The sequence below is a fragment of the Misgurnus anguillicaudatus genome, chromosome 4 (assembly GCF_027580225.2).
Source record: "Misgurnus anguillicaudatus chromosome 4, ASM2758022v2, whole genome shotgun sequence".
NCBI classification, from domain to species: Eukaryota; Metazoa; Chordata; class Actinopteri; order Cypriniformes; family Cobitidae; genus Misgurnus; species Misgurnus anguillicaudatus.
In genome coordinates this window covers 23,998,159-24,017,439 of record NC_073340.2, presented here as the reverse complement: position 1 = coordinate 24,017,439, position 19,281 = coordinate 23,998,159, and the positions used below count along the sequence as shown (strand labels likewise).

The following is a 19,281-nucleotide window of genomic DNA, read 5'->3' as shown; positions in this document are numbered from 1 at the left end:
AAAAAAAATTTGCACATGAAGGTTTCACGTGAGCACATAAAAGTTTCATGCGAGCACATGAAAGTTTCACGTGAGCACGCAAAAGTTTCACGTGAGCACATGAAACTAAACTTTAGATTTTTTACTCCAATGTCACCTTAGAGGCTCTGTATTTTTTAAGGTAAGTGGTTGCAATTAATTTATTTAAGCTACATTTAAACAAAAAAATATGTAGCTTAAATAAATTGATTGATTGCAACCACTTACCTTAAAAAAATTTAGTAAATTGAATGAATCATTTTTTTATGTTACCAAATTTATACATATCTGTGCCTACTGTTACATGACTAATGTTAAATGGTACTGACCCAAGACAGCTGGGGTACATATTTTGACCACCAGTGTAGTAACGTTTTATTGACTAACCATATTTAACTCTCTTTATGAAAGGAATATTCCACTTTCATAAAAAAATTCTGATAATTTACCTGACCCCATGTCATCCAAGATGTTTATGTCTTTCTTTGTTTAGTCGAGAAGAAATTAAGTTTTTTGAGGGAAAACATTCCAGGATTTTTCTCCATATAATGGACTTTAGTGGACTGTTTATAGGTCACCCACAACTTCTCGTCTTGCACTAGCCGTGTGACCTTACGTATTACATAATCACTTCGAAAGATCATGCAGGATTTTTCTCCATATAATGGATTTTAGTGGACCGTTTACAGGTTACTCACAACTTCTCGTCTTGCACTAACTGTGTGATGCGCCAATGTGACTTTACGTATTACGTAATCACGTCGAAAGGTCACACATGACTTATACAAAGCTACCGCTCCAGGCATCTTGAATGACACGGGGGTCAGTGAATTATCAGAATTATTTTACGATACTACAAGCTTCTTAAAGGATTAGCCCATTGTCTTAAAAAACAAAACAGATAATTTACTCACCACCATGTCATTCAAAATGTTGATGTCTATCTTTGTTCAGTCGAGAAGAAATTATGTTTTTTGAGGAAAACATTCCAGGATTTTTCTCATTTTAATGGACTTTAATGGACCCCAACACATTACTGTTTTAATGCAGTTTAAAATTGGAGTTTCAACTGAGTTTAAAAGATCCCAAACGAGGCATACGGGTCTTATCGAGCTAAACGATTGTCATTTTTGGCAAGAAAAATAAAAAATATGCACTTTTAAACCAGAACTTCTCGTCTATCTCCAGTCCTGTGACGCGCCAGCGCGACCTCACGTAATTGCGTAATGACGGTTGAAAGGTCACGCGTTACATATATGAAAGGCACATTTGCGGACCATTTTAAACAATATACTGACACAAAGACATTAATTAGTATCATTTGACATTCAACAACGTCGGAACGGTCCTCTTTCTCCACACTTGTAAACACTGGGGCGTAGTTTCGCATTCGTCATCCGTGACCTTTTGACGTGATGACGTATTGAGTGAGGTCGCGCTGGCGTGCCACAGGACCAGAGATAGATGAGAAGTTGTGGTTTAAAAGTGCATATTTTTTATCTTTTCGCTAGATAAGACCCGTAAGCCTCGTTTGGGATAGTTTAGAGTCCTTTGTTTTAATGCAGTATAAAATTGCAGTTTCAACGGTTACGTGTTGGGGTCCATTAAAATGAGAAAAATCCTGGAATGTTTTCCTCAAAAAACATAATTTCTTCTCGACTGATCAAGGGAAGACCTCAGCATTTTGGATGACATGGTGGTGAGTACATTTTCTGGATTTTTTTTTAAAGAAAATTGACTAATCCTTTAAGGCAAAAGTCTGTATTTAGTGTGATCTCTTTTGGCACTAAACACATCTTTTTTGTGGAGACTGCAGTCCTGAATTCATTAGATTAAAATTTAGGTTTCATTTCATTTAAGTTTTAAGAGAGCCTGCAGGTTCCTGCTATTGCTCAAGTGTACTCGCACTAAACACTTGACACTTTATCTTATTATTGTATTTATTTATTTTTTTATACTGCATCCACGTTTCGTGCATTTTCCAGTTGTATTTTAATAAAGAGACTGAGAACTAATTATAAATAGTTATTATATTATTGCAAAAGCAATAAATCTAATGGTGGCATAGGGACCTAAGATTTTTCAATAGTACTGCATCACTGTTTAAATACCTTTACCAGTTAAGTTTGCATGCTCATGCATAGCCTGTCTTTTCAGCAGGGATGAACACCAGATTTTGACAAGGGTGCTGGTTTCCTGTTAAACACTCGTAGGCCAGATTCTATTAGTATTTACTGCAAGAACACATCAAGCCTGCTAGAGCCGTGACACACATGAATGCCTGCCCATGCATTAGTCTCACAGCTCCCTGCATGACTCTGTGCTCTCCGTCTCCGATTATCAAATCAAATGCCATTGTGCACACATCTGTCTGCATGCTATTGTGTGGCAGTTAAATATACCGAACTGACAGTAATAGCCAATTAGTATATGAGACAATCCCTTACCAATCATCTCTAAAAATTCATATTATGTTGCATTGGGAGTATTTTCCATTACGCTTGTAGCATTGACTTTTTCTAACAACCTATGAGGCAATTACCTCCACAACATTCTGTTCTTTGGTCAATACTTCCATTGTAATAATTACCGCAGGAAAAAAATGTGTGTGTTTTCCTGTCTTTTTAGAGAGTGGAGAGACCTATCAAAGACAGATTCTGTCCATCTTCAGCATAGCCATGGGGATCAGCTTGCTGGGAGTGGCTTGCATGGCTCTTTACTGCAAAAACAAGTGAGTCCAAACCATCCTTGGTGTCTGGAATAACAGTGAAATACAATCGTGTTTGAGTTGGTTTTGCATTTAGAAGGAAACTGTGGGTATGTGATTGTGTTAAAGGAAATCAAAGACTTGTCTCAAAGACAAAAACAAGCAAATGTACTAAAAATTTGAGCCGCTCTTACCTATACCACCTAAAATCCAGTTTACCCAGGTGCACCAACACTCTTAAAAATGCTAAATAAATACTGCTGGGTTAAAAATTACCCAATGCTAGGTTATTACATCCAGTGGTTGGGTAGCATTGTGTAATTTTTAACCCAGAGTTAAAAGCTGCATTTTTTCAATGTAAATTAGGCCTATAATCAATTGTGCCTAATGCACAAACGTTGCATTCAGAACCAGCATGCAAGCTGGAAAGTTGCAAGCTGTGTGCTTTGCATTAAGCGTATATTTTTGGAAATTTGTTTTCACGGTTACCTATTTGCATAATTCCTTTAGTGAATCTGTGCTAAAACTGCCCAGACAGCACGTGCAAGTAAACAGGAGGTGCAATTCCACCAGTCAGTAATTTTAATGTATTGACACTTTACAGGAGGCAAAGAGAGAAGCATCGGGCACATCTGACCGAAATCCGCAACCTGAGGGACTGTACTGTCAACGCCTCAGATCTCATGTCTAAATCCAGCCACAGAACCGAGAGAACCTTACAGCTTCAAAAGGTAACGTCCTCCAGCTGGTTTGTTTATGTCTCGGAGTGCAAATTTGCATGATGTCTGTATTTGTGCTGACTGTGCACATTATGATGCCTTACCAAGAAAAACTTACATCCATGCATGCCAAATGTACTTATATGGGCAGGCATCAAGCCACCCACATGTGTTGTTATAGAGATTCAAATGAAATCCCCTGTGCATAACAGTCACCGGTAATGAATACAATCGGCCAGCAGGCTGCTGGAGGAATGATGCCCTCCACAGCTTTACTGCTTTCCCACCTGCTCCGAAGATCCCTCAAGCTGACAGAAATAACGCTGCATGCAGCTCGGGGAGTAAACACTGCATCTATCTGATGCAACAGTCAAAGCAGCCAAGTACCTAGATGCTTAATAACTAAATGACTAGAGTTGCATTATCAAAACTAGCACTCTCTCTCTCTCTCTCTCTGCTGCCACTTAGCGGTTCATTCTCACGCAATACAGACTATGAAAGTTTAAATTCCCCTGTGCATGTATCCAATAAGAATGAGGAATCAAGTCTCAATTATTCCCTGTGGTTTACATTTCATTTCCTTGGCAGATACTTTCACATCATAAGCAGTTTCTACTGCAAGACAAGTGCATGCATCTATGGAGTTGGCACAGAGATCAGCTGCGCATTACACCGTGTCCTAACCAGGTGTTTTCTATGAAAATCGGAATTTTTGTCATTACCAACTGTGACAAATGGCATTTGGTTTCTATTTCTACGACAATGCTCGTGGCAGACCCAACCACCGTAATACTTTTTCAGTAGTCCACTTAAGACATTTTACTTTGCAACTACTTGTCAACTGTCAATCATAAGAGTATTAGACTGTTTTTTTAAAGAAATAGTTTAATAAAAATTTAATTCTGTCATCATTTACTTTTTTGAGTTTTTATTTTGAGCATTTTTTATCAGGCTCTTATGTTTAGGTCAGACTCAGCTCACGGCAAGTCGTGTTATAGTCACGAAAAATTTGATTTATTTATTCATGTCCATTGCACGAAATTAAGCTTTTTTTTCGTGCCTTGAGAACGAATGTCTTTTTCGTGTCGGTGGCACGACTTACCTTTTCGTGTCTTTTTATGTATTGTTTTCTCATTGTTTTTTACTATTTTCTTACCATTGTCGATTGGGGCTGGGTTTAGAATCACTTTCTGTTACATTTTTAGACATCCTAACCCAAACCCCAACTCCAGGCGAGAATAGTTTTAAAAGCGGAAGAAAAACATGTAGAAACCCATACAAAAAAAGTACATCCTAACCCCAAATCTAACCCCAACCCCAAGCGACAATGATTTAAAAATAGGATAAAAAAGAGGAAACAATACCTAAAATGACATGAAAAAGAAAGTCGTGCCACAGACATGAAAAACTATATAAATTTGTGCTGAATGACACAAAGTAGTACCGAGCCCCTAAGGTGACATTGGAGTAAAAAAAATCAAAAGTTTAGTTTCATGTGCTCGCGGGAAACTTTCGCGTGCTCACGGGAAACTTTCGCGTGCTCGCGTGAAACTTTCGCATGCTCGCGTGAAACTTTTGCATGCTCACGTGAAACTTTATGTGCTCATGCACGCGAAACCTTCATGTGCAGATTTTTTTTTAAGTTTAGTTTCATGTGCGCACATGAAACTTTTGCTTTCACGTGCACATGCGATAGTTTCACGTGCACACGCAAAACTAAACTGTATTTAATTTTTTCTCCATGTTCCCCTTAGGGGCTCCGTAAAATAGACATTTGTGCTCAAGGCACAAAAAAGCTGAAGAGCTAAAACTTTCGCTTTCATGTGCGCATGCGATAGTTTCACGTGCACACGCGAAACTTAACTCTATTTAATTTTTTCTCCATGTCCCCTTATGGGCTCCGTAAAATAGATATTTGTGCTCAAGGCACAAAAAAGCTGAATTTTGTGCCATGGACACGAATAAATAAAACTTTGTGACTATAACACGAATTTCCTTTAATGGTATTGAAAAGGTTATTAGTCAGTAATTAAAATGCCTTTCAATGCAAAACCCTCTAAGTACATGCATAAATCTCCAATCCACTTCCTATATCGGTAAATCCCCTTTAACTGGGTTAAAAAAACTGTTGCACCGTGATGTATCTGCACCGTTGTTCATCCAATTTTTCTTCCGTGCACTTTGCTGAAAAATCATAATGGCATTTAACGTATTCTGCCAAACAAAGCATTTTTTTAATATCCTGAGACCAGAATTAAGCAGATTTGAAGCAAACGTATTTGATGAATGTATAATACAAGCCAAGAGCATTCGCTCAATATCTCATTTTGCATCTCATTTATCTGAGCTGTTCATATTTTGATAAATTATGGTAAGAAAGTAGTTTTCCCTACTATAGAAGTCAATGGGGGTTTGATTACCATCATTAAAGTTATTTATAGTTAGCAGAATGTCTTAAGTGGACTTTAGACATATCTTCTCATAATATAACTTCTCATTGGCTAAAAAATGCTTTTGGAAACATGGCCACATTGGGTTGTAACACAATGTCTATATTACACATGCCAATCTAAACATGTAAAGCCCTTACATGCTCCTTACAAAACCCTGAAGATGACAGCTGAAATGACAGCAAAAGACTAAAATATTAAGTAAAGAATAGCCTGAGGAGCCTGAGGAAAAAATACATTTTCCAAATATTCAGTTCAGATTTCATTTCTGCTTGTTTCTTCCCTTGTCAGGCTCGGTTTTGTTATAATTACAGTGCCATGTCCGCCTGCTGTTCTGATTTTCTTCCTTGAGTTTTTCACCCCACTGAGGCAGTGAAAGGGTGGTCAGAAATCATCCAATTTTGCTGCTGGAGAAAAGAACAATGCTAACAGGTCCCCGAGGATGTAGCAGTGTTGGAAGGACATGCCTTTTCAGCAATAAGGCCTCAAACTAGTTTAAAGTCATTTTAATGATGTTTCACAGGACGGGAAGTGGGAGGGAGATTTGGCTAACTGGAATAACTGAATTATCGGCTGCCTTTTAAAAGTCAGGGAACGTTGGGGGGCATGGAGTACTTATTTCAGAGTGCTCTCCAAGTGCTTGGCTGGTGTAAGATAATGGTTTTAATTTTAAGAGAGGAAAAGGGATTGCAAGAAAAAACTTGGAATTCATTAATATAATCTTGTCTGGGATTAATTCCCGACTGCTGCAGAAGTCGTCAGGAGGAGAATAATCAAAGTGTGTCTCACTTAATCTGCCGTGTAGATGTGAAGTCTAATTAAAAAAGCGTTCCTTTACTGAGCATCTGTATATCGCAAAGTGAACATCAATCCTGACTTTCTTTTGTGTTAATGATCCTTTAATTTAGTCTTTGTCACTGCACAATCAAAAACCTTTAAATGTGTCTACATTGTGTGTGTATCTGTCTGTACAAGTGAGAGGATAATATTAAATGCTGCATGATAATGATACAGTATGTGCATTATACCTAAAAGCAAAGCTCATACCCGTATCGACCAGACTCAGCAAACCATTTCTTTATGGTATACTATAAACATAAAGATTGACTTCATGCTTGATTTCACAGACCTGTATCCACATTTACTAGGGGGGTCTGCATACTTCTGGATGTAGTGAAGATAAAATGATAATTGGGTGATCCACTATATAGTTACAGCTAAGCTTCCCTGTAAAAACATCTCTTATTTTTTTGTTCGTCACTACAGTGCAGAAGAACCCAGGGTTCCTCTTCTCCACAGGCGGTCGGCGTGGTGCTCAGCAGCTCTAAAGTCTCCCCACCAAATCATAATTGCAGCCTCTCCGCGGGGAAGCGCTGCAGGTACCTTTCTTAAGCTTTACTTTCATTGGAAAACTTCTGACATCTGTACTTTACTCTATAATAAAAGCAGCCGGGGAAATTTTATCAGCTTTCATTATGGCACCATATGTCAACGTCAAAAAAATAATAAACAGCACTTAAAGGAGTTATAATATGTGTAACTGGTAACAGCCATGACAACTAACATTTATGAAGCTAAAAATGGGGCCTGCATGTATTAGTAACAATACTAGTATTCGTATAATAGCTTTGAAATGATCTGTGATTCTTTTTACTTTAAAGGGCACATATTATGCACATTTTTACATGATGTAATATAAGTCTCAGGTGTGCCTAGAATGTGTCTGTGAAGGTTCAGCTCAAAATACCACAGAGATCATTTGTTATAGCATGTCCAAAATGCTCCTATTTCAGTCCTTCCAGAAAAAAATTGATTGTGATTGTTGCGGGCAAAAATACCATGGCCTGGAAAGGCAAAAATAAACAACAATGGAAATTACTTATTTACAAGATTAAAAACAAATTTACACGTTTTTTTAACAAATTTACAAGTTTTTTTAACAATTTACAAGTTTTTTAACAAATTTACAATGAGCGAACAAAAGTACAAGTGTTTAAACAAATTTACAATGAGCGAACAAAAGTACAAGTGTTTAAACAAATTTACAATGAGCGAACAAAAGTACAAGTGTTTAAACAAATTTACAATGAGCGAACAAAATTACAAGTTTTTTAACAAATTTGCAATGAGCGAACAAAAAAAACTTGTACATTTGTTCACTCATTGTAAATTTGTTATAAAACTTGTACATTTGTTCACTCATTGTATATTTGTTAAAAAGCGTGTATATTTGTTCACTCATGGTAAATTTGTTAAAAAAACTTGTAAATTTGTTCACTCGTCGTAAATTTGTTAAAAAAAACTTGGAAAATTTGTTCACTCATTGTCAATTTGTTTCAAAAACTTGTAAATTTATTCACTCATTGTAAATTTGTTAAAAAACTTGTACATTTGTTAAAAAACTTGTAAATTTGTAAAAAAAAATTGTAAATTTGTTTTTAATCTTGTAAATAAGTAATTTACCATTGTAATTTATTTTTGCACCTCGAGGCCACCGTACAAAAATCCTTGATCTTGCGGCATGTTTTTTTTATGCGATGGAATATGCGGGATATTTATGCAATTTTATGCAGTGAAATTGCAGGAACTTGCCAAAATTGCGGGAACTTGCAAAAACAGTTTGCACCTTTTCATAGATGTTCACGTCGCATAATTACGTCACTTCCTAACAGTCCCATGACAACAGGGGACATGGCTGCGCATGTGTGAAGTAAATGCAACATTTTTCAACTTTCTGCTAAGATATATATGACTTTTTGCGAGGATTATGAAATCATGCAAATCCCGCATATTTTGCGAGAAATTCGCAATTTATACGGCGAAAGTGCGGCGTATTTAAATAAATGCAGCCACTGCATAAATATGCAGACTTTGGCTGATTATGCATAGAATCATGCGATCGCATAATCACATTTTTCTGGAGGGACTGCTATTTGAGTAGGAGCAAAAAGCACTGTTTTAATTCATGTAACTTTAAATGCAAGTTAGCTACTGCCCTCACTCCCTTACTAACATATAGTAAGCCTTTTCGGTTATAAATAGATATAATTCCTGTAAATCAGTGCTTCTCAATTATTTTCTGTCACCCCCCCCCCCCCCCCCGGGGAAGAAGTAAACATTTTGCGCCCCCCCCCAACTCTCCGCCGTAACTGTATATAGTATAATTTGTCTATAAAATTGCACATCTGCAAAACATTGTATCCTTATTAACATTATATAACATTGTTTTTTAATCTGTAACAGAAAAGACTTAAAAATGCATTAATTTGCCTAAAAAAAAAAAATCAATCCTTATTTAAAGTATAATATTTTTTGACCATTGGATACTGAAAAATTAAATTAAATATAATCAATAAATAATAATAAAAAACTCAAGCGGCTTATCAGCGTGATTGGGGTGTAATGTCTTTAAGTGACGGTGCAAAAAAATCACTCCCTGAAAAAATATTTTCCCTGGGGTCTTGCGCCCCCCCCCCCCGGTGTCGCTTCGAGCCCCCCCTGGGGGTCCCGCCCCACTATTTGAGAAGCACTGCTGTAAATTCAGTTTAAGGGGCTAATCACACCAAACACGCTTTAAACGCTTGGAAATGCAAGGCGCGACACACCGCCCTTTTTAAAAAGAGCAGTGTGACGCGGCTTTTCATATTGCTAGGCATGTAAGGCCACCTCTCCCCTCATTCGATTAGACAATGGAAAGACCTGAATGACTTCGGCAACTTTTCCGCTCTCAGCGCTCCTTCAAAAACGCGTGCTGTGACCATAAACAGCGCACCTACGCTCACTTCCCATAGAATATCATTCAAGTTTATGTCCAAACACCTTGTAAAAGTGGATTTTGTATAATATGTGCCCTTTAAGATATCAAGGTTATATTTTCACAGAATGTTCTTTATATTATGCAGGACAATTTTTGTAGAAAATGGTAAATCACAAAAGGCAGGGTCACATATTTCTGAGTCTCAATAACGGTTCAAAAATTGAGGGAATGTTTATCAAAAATGATGTATTAACAAATAAAACTATAAGATTTCTATAAACGTTGTGCATGTGATTTTTTTCTATTTATGAAGCATCCTCATGTCATTGACCCTTTTACAGAAGCTGCTCTCTGTCGACAAGCCCCGCCCCAAAACAAAAGCCAACCAATTATCGAGTTGTCTCAAGGTGGACGCCGCCCATCTCTAGAGCAGGCCATCATCTTAGTGGAGGATCTAGAGATTCTCTTCATTCCTACAAACATCTCCAAGAGGTAGAAGACAAAGAGATCATGCCAGAATCTTTAAGGTGAGCAATCTTCAAAAATCAGGCATGTGGCACATAACAGCAATAGAAAAATCTGACGTTTAAAATGTAATTTCCACAAAATGCTATTAAACAAAAAAAAGTGAACATTTGTTAACATATAAACTGCACCCAAAGATGCCAGTGATGGAAACACCATAATACGTTAAATATATGTTAATATGTTAAAACAGAAAATAATATACAGCACTGTAGGTTAAAAAATGGGTCTTATGGAGAAATACTGTCCTTCAGTTAAGTACAGGCTATGAGCAAGTAGTCGTAAGTAGAGATGTTTTATTGCCATTTCTAACTTTATTCAGCTTCACATTGACTTGTGGACTCACTGCCAAACTGTCTCTATATTTGACCCATTTTCATAATTTACATTCTTAAACACTGTAATGAACTGTGATTATGGACATACCAACTTAAACATTGACAGAGACAAGTTTTTTTTTAGTCCCAATGTGTCTCCTGCTCTTTTTGATTTCCTTTTTTAATTGAAGCACATGTCTTAAGGCACAATTAGTGGGTTATACCTCTAAAGGGAGCTACAGTATTCAGCTATAGTTTTTATTGTTTGTGATTAAATATTAACAAGCCTATCGCAACCTTTCTCAAGCCAAATCAGTCTTGGCTAGACCAGAGAGAGACGGGCTTGGCTGAACTGACCTATTTCCAGATGTAACAGTCTTAAAACACCAACACCATCCCTGAACCTCTCTCTTGTTGCCATGGAGACACCCTCCAGACTAATGAAAGTAGAAGTGAGGAGAGAGAGAACGGAGAAGATGGGCATGCAGAGCTTGCTTGCCCCCCTTCCCACGACAGCAGGACCCCCAGAATGTTGTCAGTTGCACAAGAATATCTGCAATACCTGTCAAAAGTGAAATATGGATTGTAACTGTGTGTGCCATCGTTGCAGTCGTATTTAGATTTGTTTAGATCTGCCGGATTAACCTGCAGCTAAGAATACACTTTTAATACCCATGCATTGTGATAAGGGGCTCAATTATTTAAGCCCAGTCTTTGATGTAAAACAATAACAGTAACTCGGTGGTAGATGAAGTGGGGTTTGGGGAAGTGACAAAATGTAACATTGTATGTGTGGCTTATTTATTTCACTTTTCCCATTAGAAGCCAGAGTGATTTTAACCTCTTGCAATGAATGTCAGAGTTTAAGACAGGATGGTGTTTAATGAGCCGAGAAGTTACAGACTGCAGTGGTTTATATGACAATTAGTTCTGTTTACACCTGGTATTAAGATGCGTTTTGGTCGATTGGATCACAGGTGGATGAGAGAGACACATTCCAGTTCACACCTGGTGTCTCGTTTGTCCACTTTCGGCCGCTTCTGTCCTGATTATTTCGAGGGGATGGTCTATGAGTGAGCTGGAAAAATGATGGATTAAAATTGATGCACACTAATATTATATAAGAGTACCGCTGGTTTTGTTGTTAGTAAACATGCTGCAAATTTTCATATACATATGAAGAGTTTGGTTTCAAAACGCAATAAATCCATTTTGACTAATTTCGGTAAAAATGTGTTTTCTATACCAAGAAAGTGAAAGTAGTGTAAACTACTATTTTCTGTTACAGACTTTCACATAGCATCTTTAGGTTTTAATAACATAAAAAAATTAAATCCGTAATTTGATTTTCGAAGATTTATTATAAAAACTGATTATTTTTTCTGCAAAATGCAATAAATCCATGACGAGTTTTTTTAATGGTATAAATCTATTGATTCAATATATAAATGTGCATTCATCTTTGCCATGTTATATTCATTTAGTTGACTAGTGGTATACACTGATTAAACATTAATGGCATTAATCAAAACACTTACTTAAGAACACTGTCATTGCTGCTGTCATCCTTGGGACGTAGTCGCTGAACTTTTTTGACAGCAATCAGCTGTAAAATATTTTGGTCCTGCGCAGTTCTGTGTGTATTCAACGCCCGGCATTTTTGTTTACAATGCATGGAATGGTGCGCTGTGATTGGTTGAGCGGATTTATTGCATTCTGCAGAGAAGGAGGAGTGGCGTTTATCGCGTTTTGGGAAAAAAGAGAAAAGATGACAGAATATCACGGCGGATATTGTATTTTGCGTAAAATTAAGAATTTACTTTTAAATACTGACCTGATACAATACTGATTTTGGGGGTAACTTTTAAAAAAAAAAATGGCGTTTATTGCATTTTGAAACCAAACTCTTCAGATGATTGATCGACCGAAAAGGTATCGGCTGAAGCTTATGCTTATTAAGCTGATCCTTTTTACACTGAAAAAATCTCCAGTTGCACATGATTAAATTTTTCTAAAAGTTTTCTAAAAAAAATAAATTCTTAAAAAATGTTGGATCTACGAAATTTAATTATGTTAATGTTAATTTATGTTAATTTAATTTTAAGAAACCTAATTTAATCGTGTTCAACCAAAGTCCAGAAGTTTTTTTTTCAGTGTACATATCAATGATCTGATGCCTGAAGAAGACATTTAGTTCTGAAAATTGATTTGTTTTTAATTTTGTGTACATATTTCCTGTATTTTCTGTTTGTATCTTAATAAAAAGAGTACAAAAAAATATGGATGGATGGACATTAAAACTTTGCTAAAACTACAAGGCTGGTGATGGTGGCCTAAGACGTTTGCACAGTACTGTACTGTATATGTAAGTGCTTTTATATTTCAGAGCAATAAAAGAAAAAAGATTGTGCAACTTTAACATGCTTGCAAAATGAAACAAAAAATGAAAGAGGCATAGATCAATAATTTTCGTTTTAGCAATAATAGCTACATTTTGGTTTCTTGTTAGAAATACATTACACATAAGGTCAGTAGACAGGGTTTAGGCGGTCTTTTGTGGCTGCTCGAATACATTTGAGCACATGAGCGTCTTCACTACAAAAGCAATCTGGTCAAATGCATTTTTGAAAGTGGACGAGCTCAAAACAGTTTAAACCCCGTTTATACCTGTATTTAGCACTTGTAATCCAGTCGACCAAAACGCAACTTAATACTAGGTGTAGACCAAATTGGGTGATTCTCATGAAATCCAGACTTAGAAGGTGTCCAGCATCAGAATTTTTTAAAAAGCCCTTGAAGCCAATTTTTTTGCACATATAAGATTAAGGTCTGAACTTACTATAACCATTATTTTTAGAGGATTTAAAAAATATTTCCTATAGAAATATTTATATATTTTAGATTATCATTATCAAAAATTATCATTACCGCAACATGATATTACATTAAATATATGCATTTACAAACTTGTGTGTCGGTAATGAGAACTAAAAAGTTGTCTAGGTACTATGACAAACAAAATTTCAACTTTTATCTGGAGAGATAAAATAAGAACTGCTTACCTGGTAGCCATCTTGAGTGTCAGAGTCAATTATGTCCCTTCCAACAATTTTTTTTTATGTTAGTTCCTTAAGGGCTTAAACAATGATTGAAAATTGTTGCGGAGGATGAGAAAATTTTTCTTGGACACATTTATATTCCTTATTATTGTCTCTACATTTACCAATGATTACTAAATACCACATGTTTCTTTACTGTAAATGTTTATAATTTATCATGCACTGAAGCTTTTTATTTTTTAGATTTTTTAATATAAATATTTACACGTCAAAGAACCCAAATCCAGTCATGGACACGTTGCGGTAATGAAAAAATTCCCCTTAAATGTGGAAAAACAACAAAATTGGTTTGTATGATATCAATTGAAATCATGTGCAAAATAGTACATGAAGAGATGTTTGTAACTGTATACTTCTTATTTTGATAGCATTTACTTTTATTAACAAAATGTTTCATGACCTCATAAGTCTAATTTCGCGTAAATCACCCAAAAACAAGTTTATGAAGTCAAATTTTGTCTGTTTTTTGTCTATCAAAGCGAGTGGAGTTTCTCTGCCATTGAGAGGGGAAAAAGAAATGGAAAACCTGGAGTGAATTTGATTACAGGACACTTTGTTTCATTTAGTTGTATGTTTTCTGGCCACACGCTGAATTTGATGCGTTGGTATTTTATGCAAGTTGTTCATTGGTGGAAAAACATGCAAACTGGCCACACTTTGACTAAAATGAAAGTTACTCAGTAATAAACTTCTTGTTTATAGATCTCTCGAAAAAAGCAATATCTCTCACTGGCATCACTGTCCCAGCAAAAGCTCTGTAAGATATTTTGGTTTCTCTATCTGTCACTGCAAGGTGTGCCGGATTTGATAAGCAGCCACTTCCTTCGGATCAAAACCGCAGCCAATACGCAGTGTAGTTTTTATAACCTCATAGGTCTGCGCGAGGCGTATACAGGCTTCGAAGGGAATGGCTTAAATCTATGATAAGGCTGTCACAAGAGGAAAATAGCTTTAGTGAACGCTAATGCAACCACAAGGCAAACAGCCCATGCTGAGGATTATAAATAATTACACTGAGATCCTAAATTCCCGCTACCTCGAAATAATTTTATCACTGCTGTGATTGTTTTCGAAATAAATTGTTCTCCCTATGTTCTCAGTGGCTGAGTACTTCCTTTCATTGGTTACAAGAAAAATGAAGTGAAGTGTAATTACTGATTCCCTCTCTCTCTCTCTTTCTCTCCTCTGTTGCCTTTAGGTTCCAGTCAAACTTGAAAACTAATCAACAAAGCGGTTTAAATATGAATATGCAAATCGTTGTCTCCGCCCATTCTGGAGAAAAGATGGATGGCACCGACGTTCCATGCACTCGTCTCGACCAGGGAACGGCCTTTCTTTCTCCTTCATACCGAGCTCACTCTGTACCCATAATCCCATCTGTTCAGGGACCTGATTATGGGGAGGGGCCTGGAGAAGAAGGCGGGATCGACGGTGGTGGAATTTCTTCCAGCTACAACGTAATTAATCCTGAGACTGAGGCGGAGTCGGTGGCAAATTCCAGCCAATCACTTGCCACCTCCTCCGTGATGGTACAGGAGCCACAGACACTTAGTTGCTCAGAGTCTTTACTGATGTCAGGGGGCCAAATCAAACACAAAAGCCTTGTTACCTACACGACAGCCTTGGGATCAGGCACGGGCCCCGGGAGAGCAAAAACTGTCATTTCTATGACTGTACTGGGATCAGGGGTGAAAACCACACAGTATACCGCCAGTCTTCTGTCTGGAGGACAGGGGAATCGACACGTTCGGTCCGCTTTTGGAGAAACTTCAGGACAGGAGCAGGGTGATGGTTTACAAACTCCAGATTTTTCTGGTGGGTTTGGAGGTGTGGCCTGCCACACGTATCCCAAGAGCTGATTGGATGAATGCAAAAATCGTTTCGGAAACGTCACGTTGTTGGTGTTGATAGGGATGGGACCCCATTTGTGTTGACCAACCATCAAAAGACTTCATTTTGGAACTATTTTACTGCATTGTGAACTACAGAGACAACTACGGACAACAAAAATTTAAAGGACCGAATTACTGACGACACGATGTGAATAGAAATGCGAGAAAGGTGACTATGGCTGAGATGCTGATTTAAAAAGGTACTGAAAAAGATTTATATGCCACTATTTAACAAAAGCTTCAATTTAGAAACCAAATAGTGTGTCATCTCAATGTTGTTTCTCTACTGTAAAAAAGAAAAATATAATAGATGTCAAAATTATATGTGTGTCATATATGACATACCGAGTGACGAAAATAAAGATGCAAAACATGGTAATGCAGGAGCTTTTGTCCAATAATTTTGCTGTTCTATAAGCTCAATCCAGCTCTGTCTTTTGTCTGTTTTGCTTGAGGTCTTGAGAAAAAAACAGCAGTTTCTCAATAAAATCTGCATGTCACCCTACATCATTTGATTAGAGAGTCCCTCGCCATGCTGATGTTTCAACACCGCAATGAATGTTGAGCTTCAAACCCTTTCTGTTTTCAGCTTCATGAGCATCACAGTCAGGTATCTCTATCACCTAAAACGATCCAACGAACGTGCTGAATGGATAGAAACATCCAGTCACCGTCTGTCTCCATGGCAACAGAGATCGGAAGAGTCTGATGCGGCAACCCTCTCTATCCAACAAGACCATCAACGGATTTAATCATTTACTTGTTTATCTGCTGTGGAAGTAGCTCTTGCTAATTAGACCCAGACTCATTATTTTGCATCAGCTATTTTCAAACCGCAAAAGGGGAGGAAAAAAGTTTCCTTAACTAGCTGATGTTTTCAGGTGAGGATGTTTTTCGCTGGAGTTAATCGGCAGAAAGATTAAAGCGGGGTGTCACTGATGCCTGTTTCTCATCGTGCTTGGCTCATAGACGAGCAAAATTTGTACCCCAAATCCTCCAGCTAATTCTCCTAGGGTGACGGGTAAAGACATTATGTCTAAATATGAAAAATGAACCGCGGCTCTCCGTGTATCAACAATTATGTCCACTTGAGCACTGAAAAGGCAAATGGTGTTTTTTTGTCATTAATTTGGAGACAAATTTGTTTTGTCCTCTTATTGCGTCGTCTCTCTCTACTGATCTTGCGTAAGCCGTCGGCTTTCAAACTCATAACAAATGATCCTTTCATTTTGTGAGAACATAACACGTGTTCAACCAACAGCTTAATATTCAATCTCAAGTCAATCTTTATTCCTGAGGGAAAGAGGCATGAAAATATGAACGTAATGTACAAAGAGTCCTGGGTGGATATATTTTTGTTGTTGCTGTCTTGCTGTTAGAACGCCTGTTAACGTTTTTGAAGAGCACGCTTAATTACATTTACATTACATTACATTTATGCTTTTGGTTGATGCTTTTATCCAAAGCAGCTTACAGTGGATTCAAGGTATACATTTTTATCAAGTTTTCAAGATTTTTGTCACGTACACGTTTTTTATTTTTCATTTACAACACATTGCAAGATGTTATTCTGGTCGTCTCTGTAGACTGTGCAACCAAACGTTTTAGAAAATATATACAGAACAAAAAAGATTTGTTGGTTCAACTTAAAAAGTAAGTGCTCGTACCTTAAAACTTTATTAAGCTTAGTTGACAAAACAAATCTTTTTACAGTGCAAAAATATGAACAAAAATGAATCATATATCTAAAAAATAAGTGATTAAAGGTTGGAGTTAGAATATAAAATTAAGTTATTAAAATAAATTTAAATTAACAGATTAAAGATTGAAGACTGAAATTGAAGAAAATGTGCATGTTACAATAGAGGAACCAAATGAAACGGTAATGGGTGATTCTCACGAAATCCAGGTGTCCAGCATCAGAATTTTTAAAAAGCCCTTGAAGCCAATTTTTTTTTTTTTTTTTGCACATATAAGATTAAGGTCTGAACTTACTATAACCATTATTTTTAGAGGATTTAAAAAATATTTCCTATAGAATTATTTACATTTTTTAGGTTATCATTATCAAAAATTATCATAACTGCAACATGATATTACATTAAATATATGCATTTACGAACTCACGTTTCGGTAATGAGAACTAAAAAGTTGTCTAGGTACTATGACAACAAAAATTCTACTTTTATCTGGAGAGAAAAAATAAGAACTGCTTACCTGGTAGCCATCTTGAGTGTCACAGTCAATTATGTCCCTTCCAACAATTTTTTTGAAAATGTTAGTTCCTTGAAGGCTTAAACAATGATTGAAAATTGTTGTGGAGGATGACATTTTTTTTTCTTGGACAGATTTATATTCCTTATTATTGTCTCTACGTTTAACAATGATCACCAAATACCACATGTTTCTTTACTGTAAATGTTTATAGTATAACATGCACTGAAGCTTTTTATTTATTTAGATTTTTTAATTATAAATATTTCCATGTCAAACCCAAATCCAGTCATGCACATTGCGGTAATGAAAAGTTTCCCCTTAAATGTGAAGAAAACAATAAAATTGGTCATTTGAAATCATGTGCAAAATAGTACGTAAAGAGATGTTTGTAACTGTATGCTTCTTATTTTGATACTCTTACTTTGCATTTACTTTTTTATCAAATAATCTATAAAATTGCACATCTGCAAAACATTGTATCCTTATTAACATTAAAGAAAACACAAAAAAAGAAATATCGATCAACTTACAACAAAGAATAACTTTATTAACATTGTTTTTTAGTCTGTAACAGAAAAGACTTAAAAATGCATCAATTTGCCTGAAATACAAAAAATCAATCCTTATTTAAACTATAATATTTTTTGACCATTTGATACTGAAAATTTTAATTAAATATAATCAATAAATAATAATAAAAAACTCAAGCGGCTTATCAGCGTGATTGGGGTGTAATGTCTTTAAAGGTTCTCTAAGCGAATTCACGCGTTTTAGACCATAAAAAATTTTTTGTTACATACAGCAAACATCTTGTTAATACATTTGCATACATCATGCGCAACCTTTCGACGTGATTATAAAGTTACGCTGGCGCATCACAAGGCTAGTGCAAGATGAGAAATTGTGCGTTAAAAGTAGCCTACTTATTTTTTATTTTGATGTTTTGCTAGTTTAGAGTCTCATGCCTCGGTTGGGATGGTTTAGAGCCCTTTGAAGCTGCACTGAAACTGTTGAGGTCCATTAAAGTTTTTTGTGAAAGTGGAATATACCTTTAAATTGAACCCATTGCTCTACTAACACAGTGCTCTGCCAGTCGAGCTACAGGAGCAAATTATTCCTCCTCTGTAATGATATTATTAATAAACACAGGATATTTCCTCAGGCGGGGCGCTAACATTACACTGAGTACAACAGCACTAAACTACAGGGATTAGACCAACAGATGCTGGTGGGAGATGCGGGCAGAGCTGAACAGAAACCAAAATGAATGCAGAAGCAACATGTGAAATGTTTTCGTCAACTGAAATGAGTCGCAGTATCTTTCAAATTACTCACTGCCGTGTTTGCTTGCTTCCATTTTTCGATTAGCTTGAAGGCTTCTTTACAAAGAGCTTTAGCACTACCACAGAATGAAACTTTACAGTGGAAAAAGTGTCATTTTCTGATAACCGGTAATGAAACTTTCAGAATTCAAATCACAGCCCAAACCAAAACAAGAAAAGACACTTTTTTGTTGGATGACTAGCTTTTTCATTATTCAATACATAATAGATTAATGAA

The 19,281-nt window shown here is 36.4% G+C and overlaps 1 protein-coding gene across 3 annotated transcripts in view; it reads left to right on the top strand.

Moving 5' to 3' along the window:
* Window positions 1-16,028, top strand: part of nrg3b (neuregulin 3b) — a 204,939-nt gene extending 188,911 nt beyond the window's left edge. For all 3 annotated transcript variants that reach the window (XM_073867023.1, XM_073867021.1, XM_073867022.1), the window contains 5 exons: window positions 2,647-2,749; window positions 3,330-3,456; window positions 7,161-7,273; window positions 9,993-10,178; window positions 14,811-16,028. In XM_073867023.1, the coding sequence (XP_073723124.1) occupies window positions 2,647-2,749; window positions 3,330-3,456; window positions 7,161-7,273; window positions 9,993-10,178; window positions 14,811-15,471 (1,190 nt within the window). In that variant the 3' untranslated portion in view covers window positions 15,472-16,028. The remainder of the gene's footprint in view (window positions 1-2,646; window positions 2,750-3,329; window positions 3,457-7,160; window positions 7,274-9,992; window positions 10,179-14,810) is intronic.
* The last annotated feature ends 3,253 nt before the right edge of the window (window positions 16,029-19,281 follow it).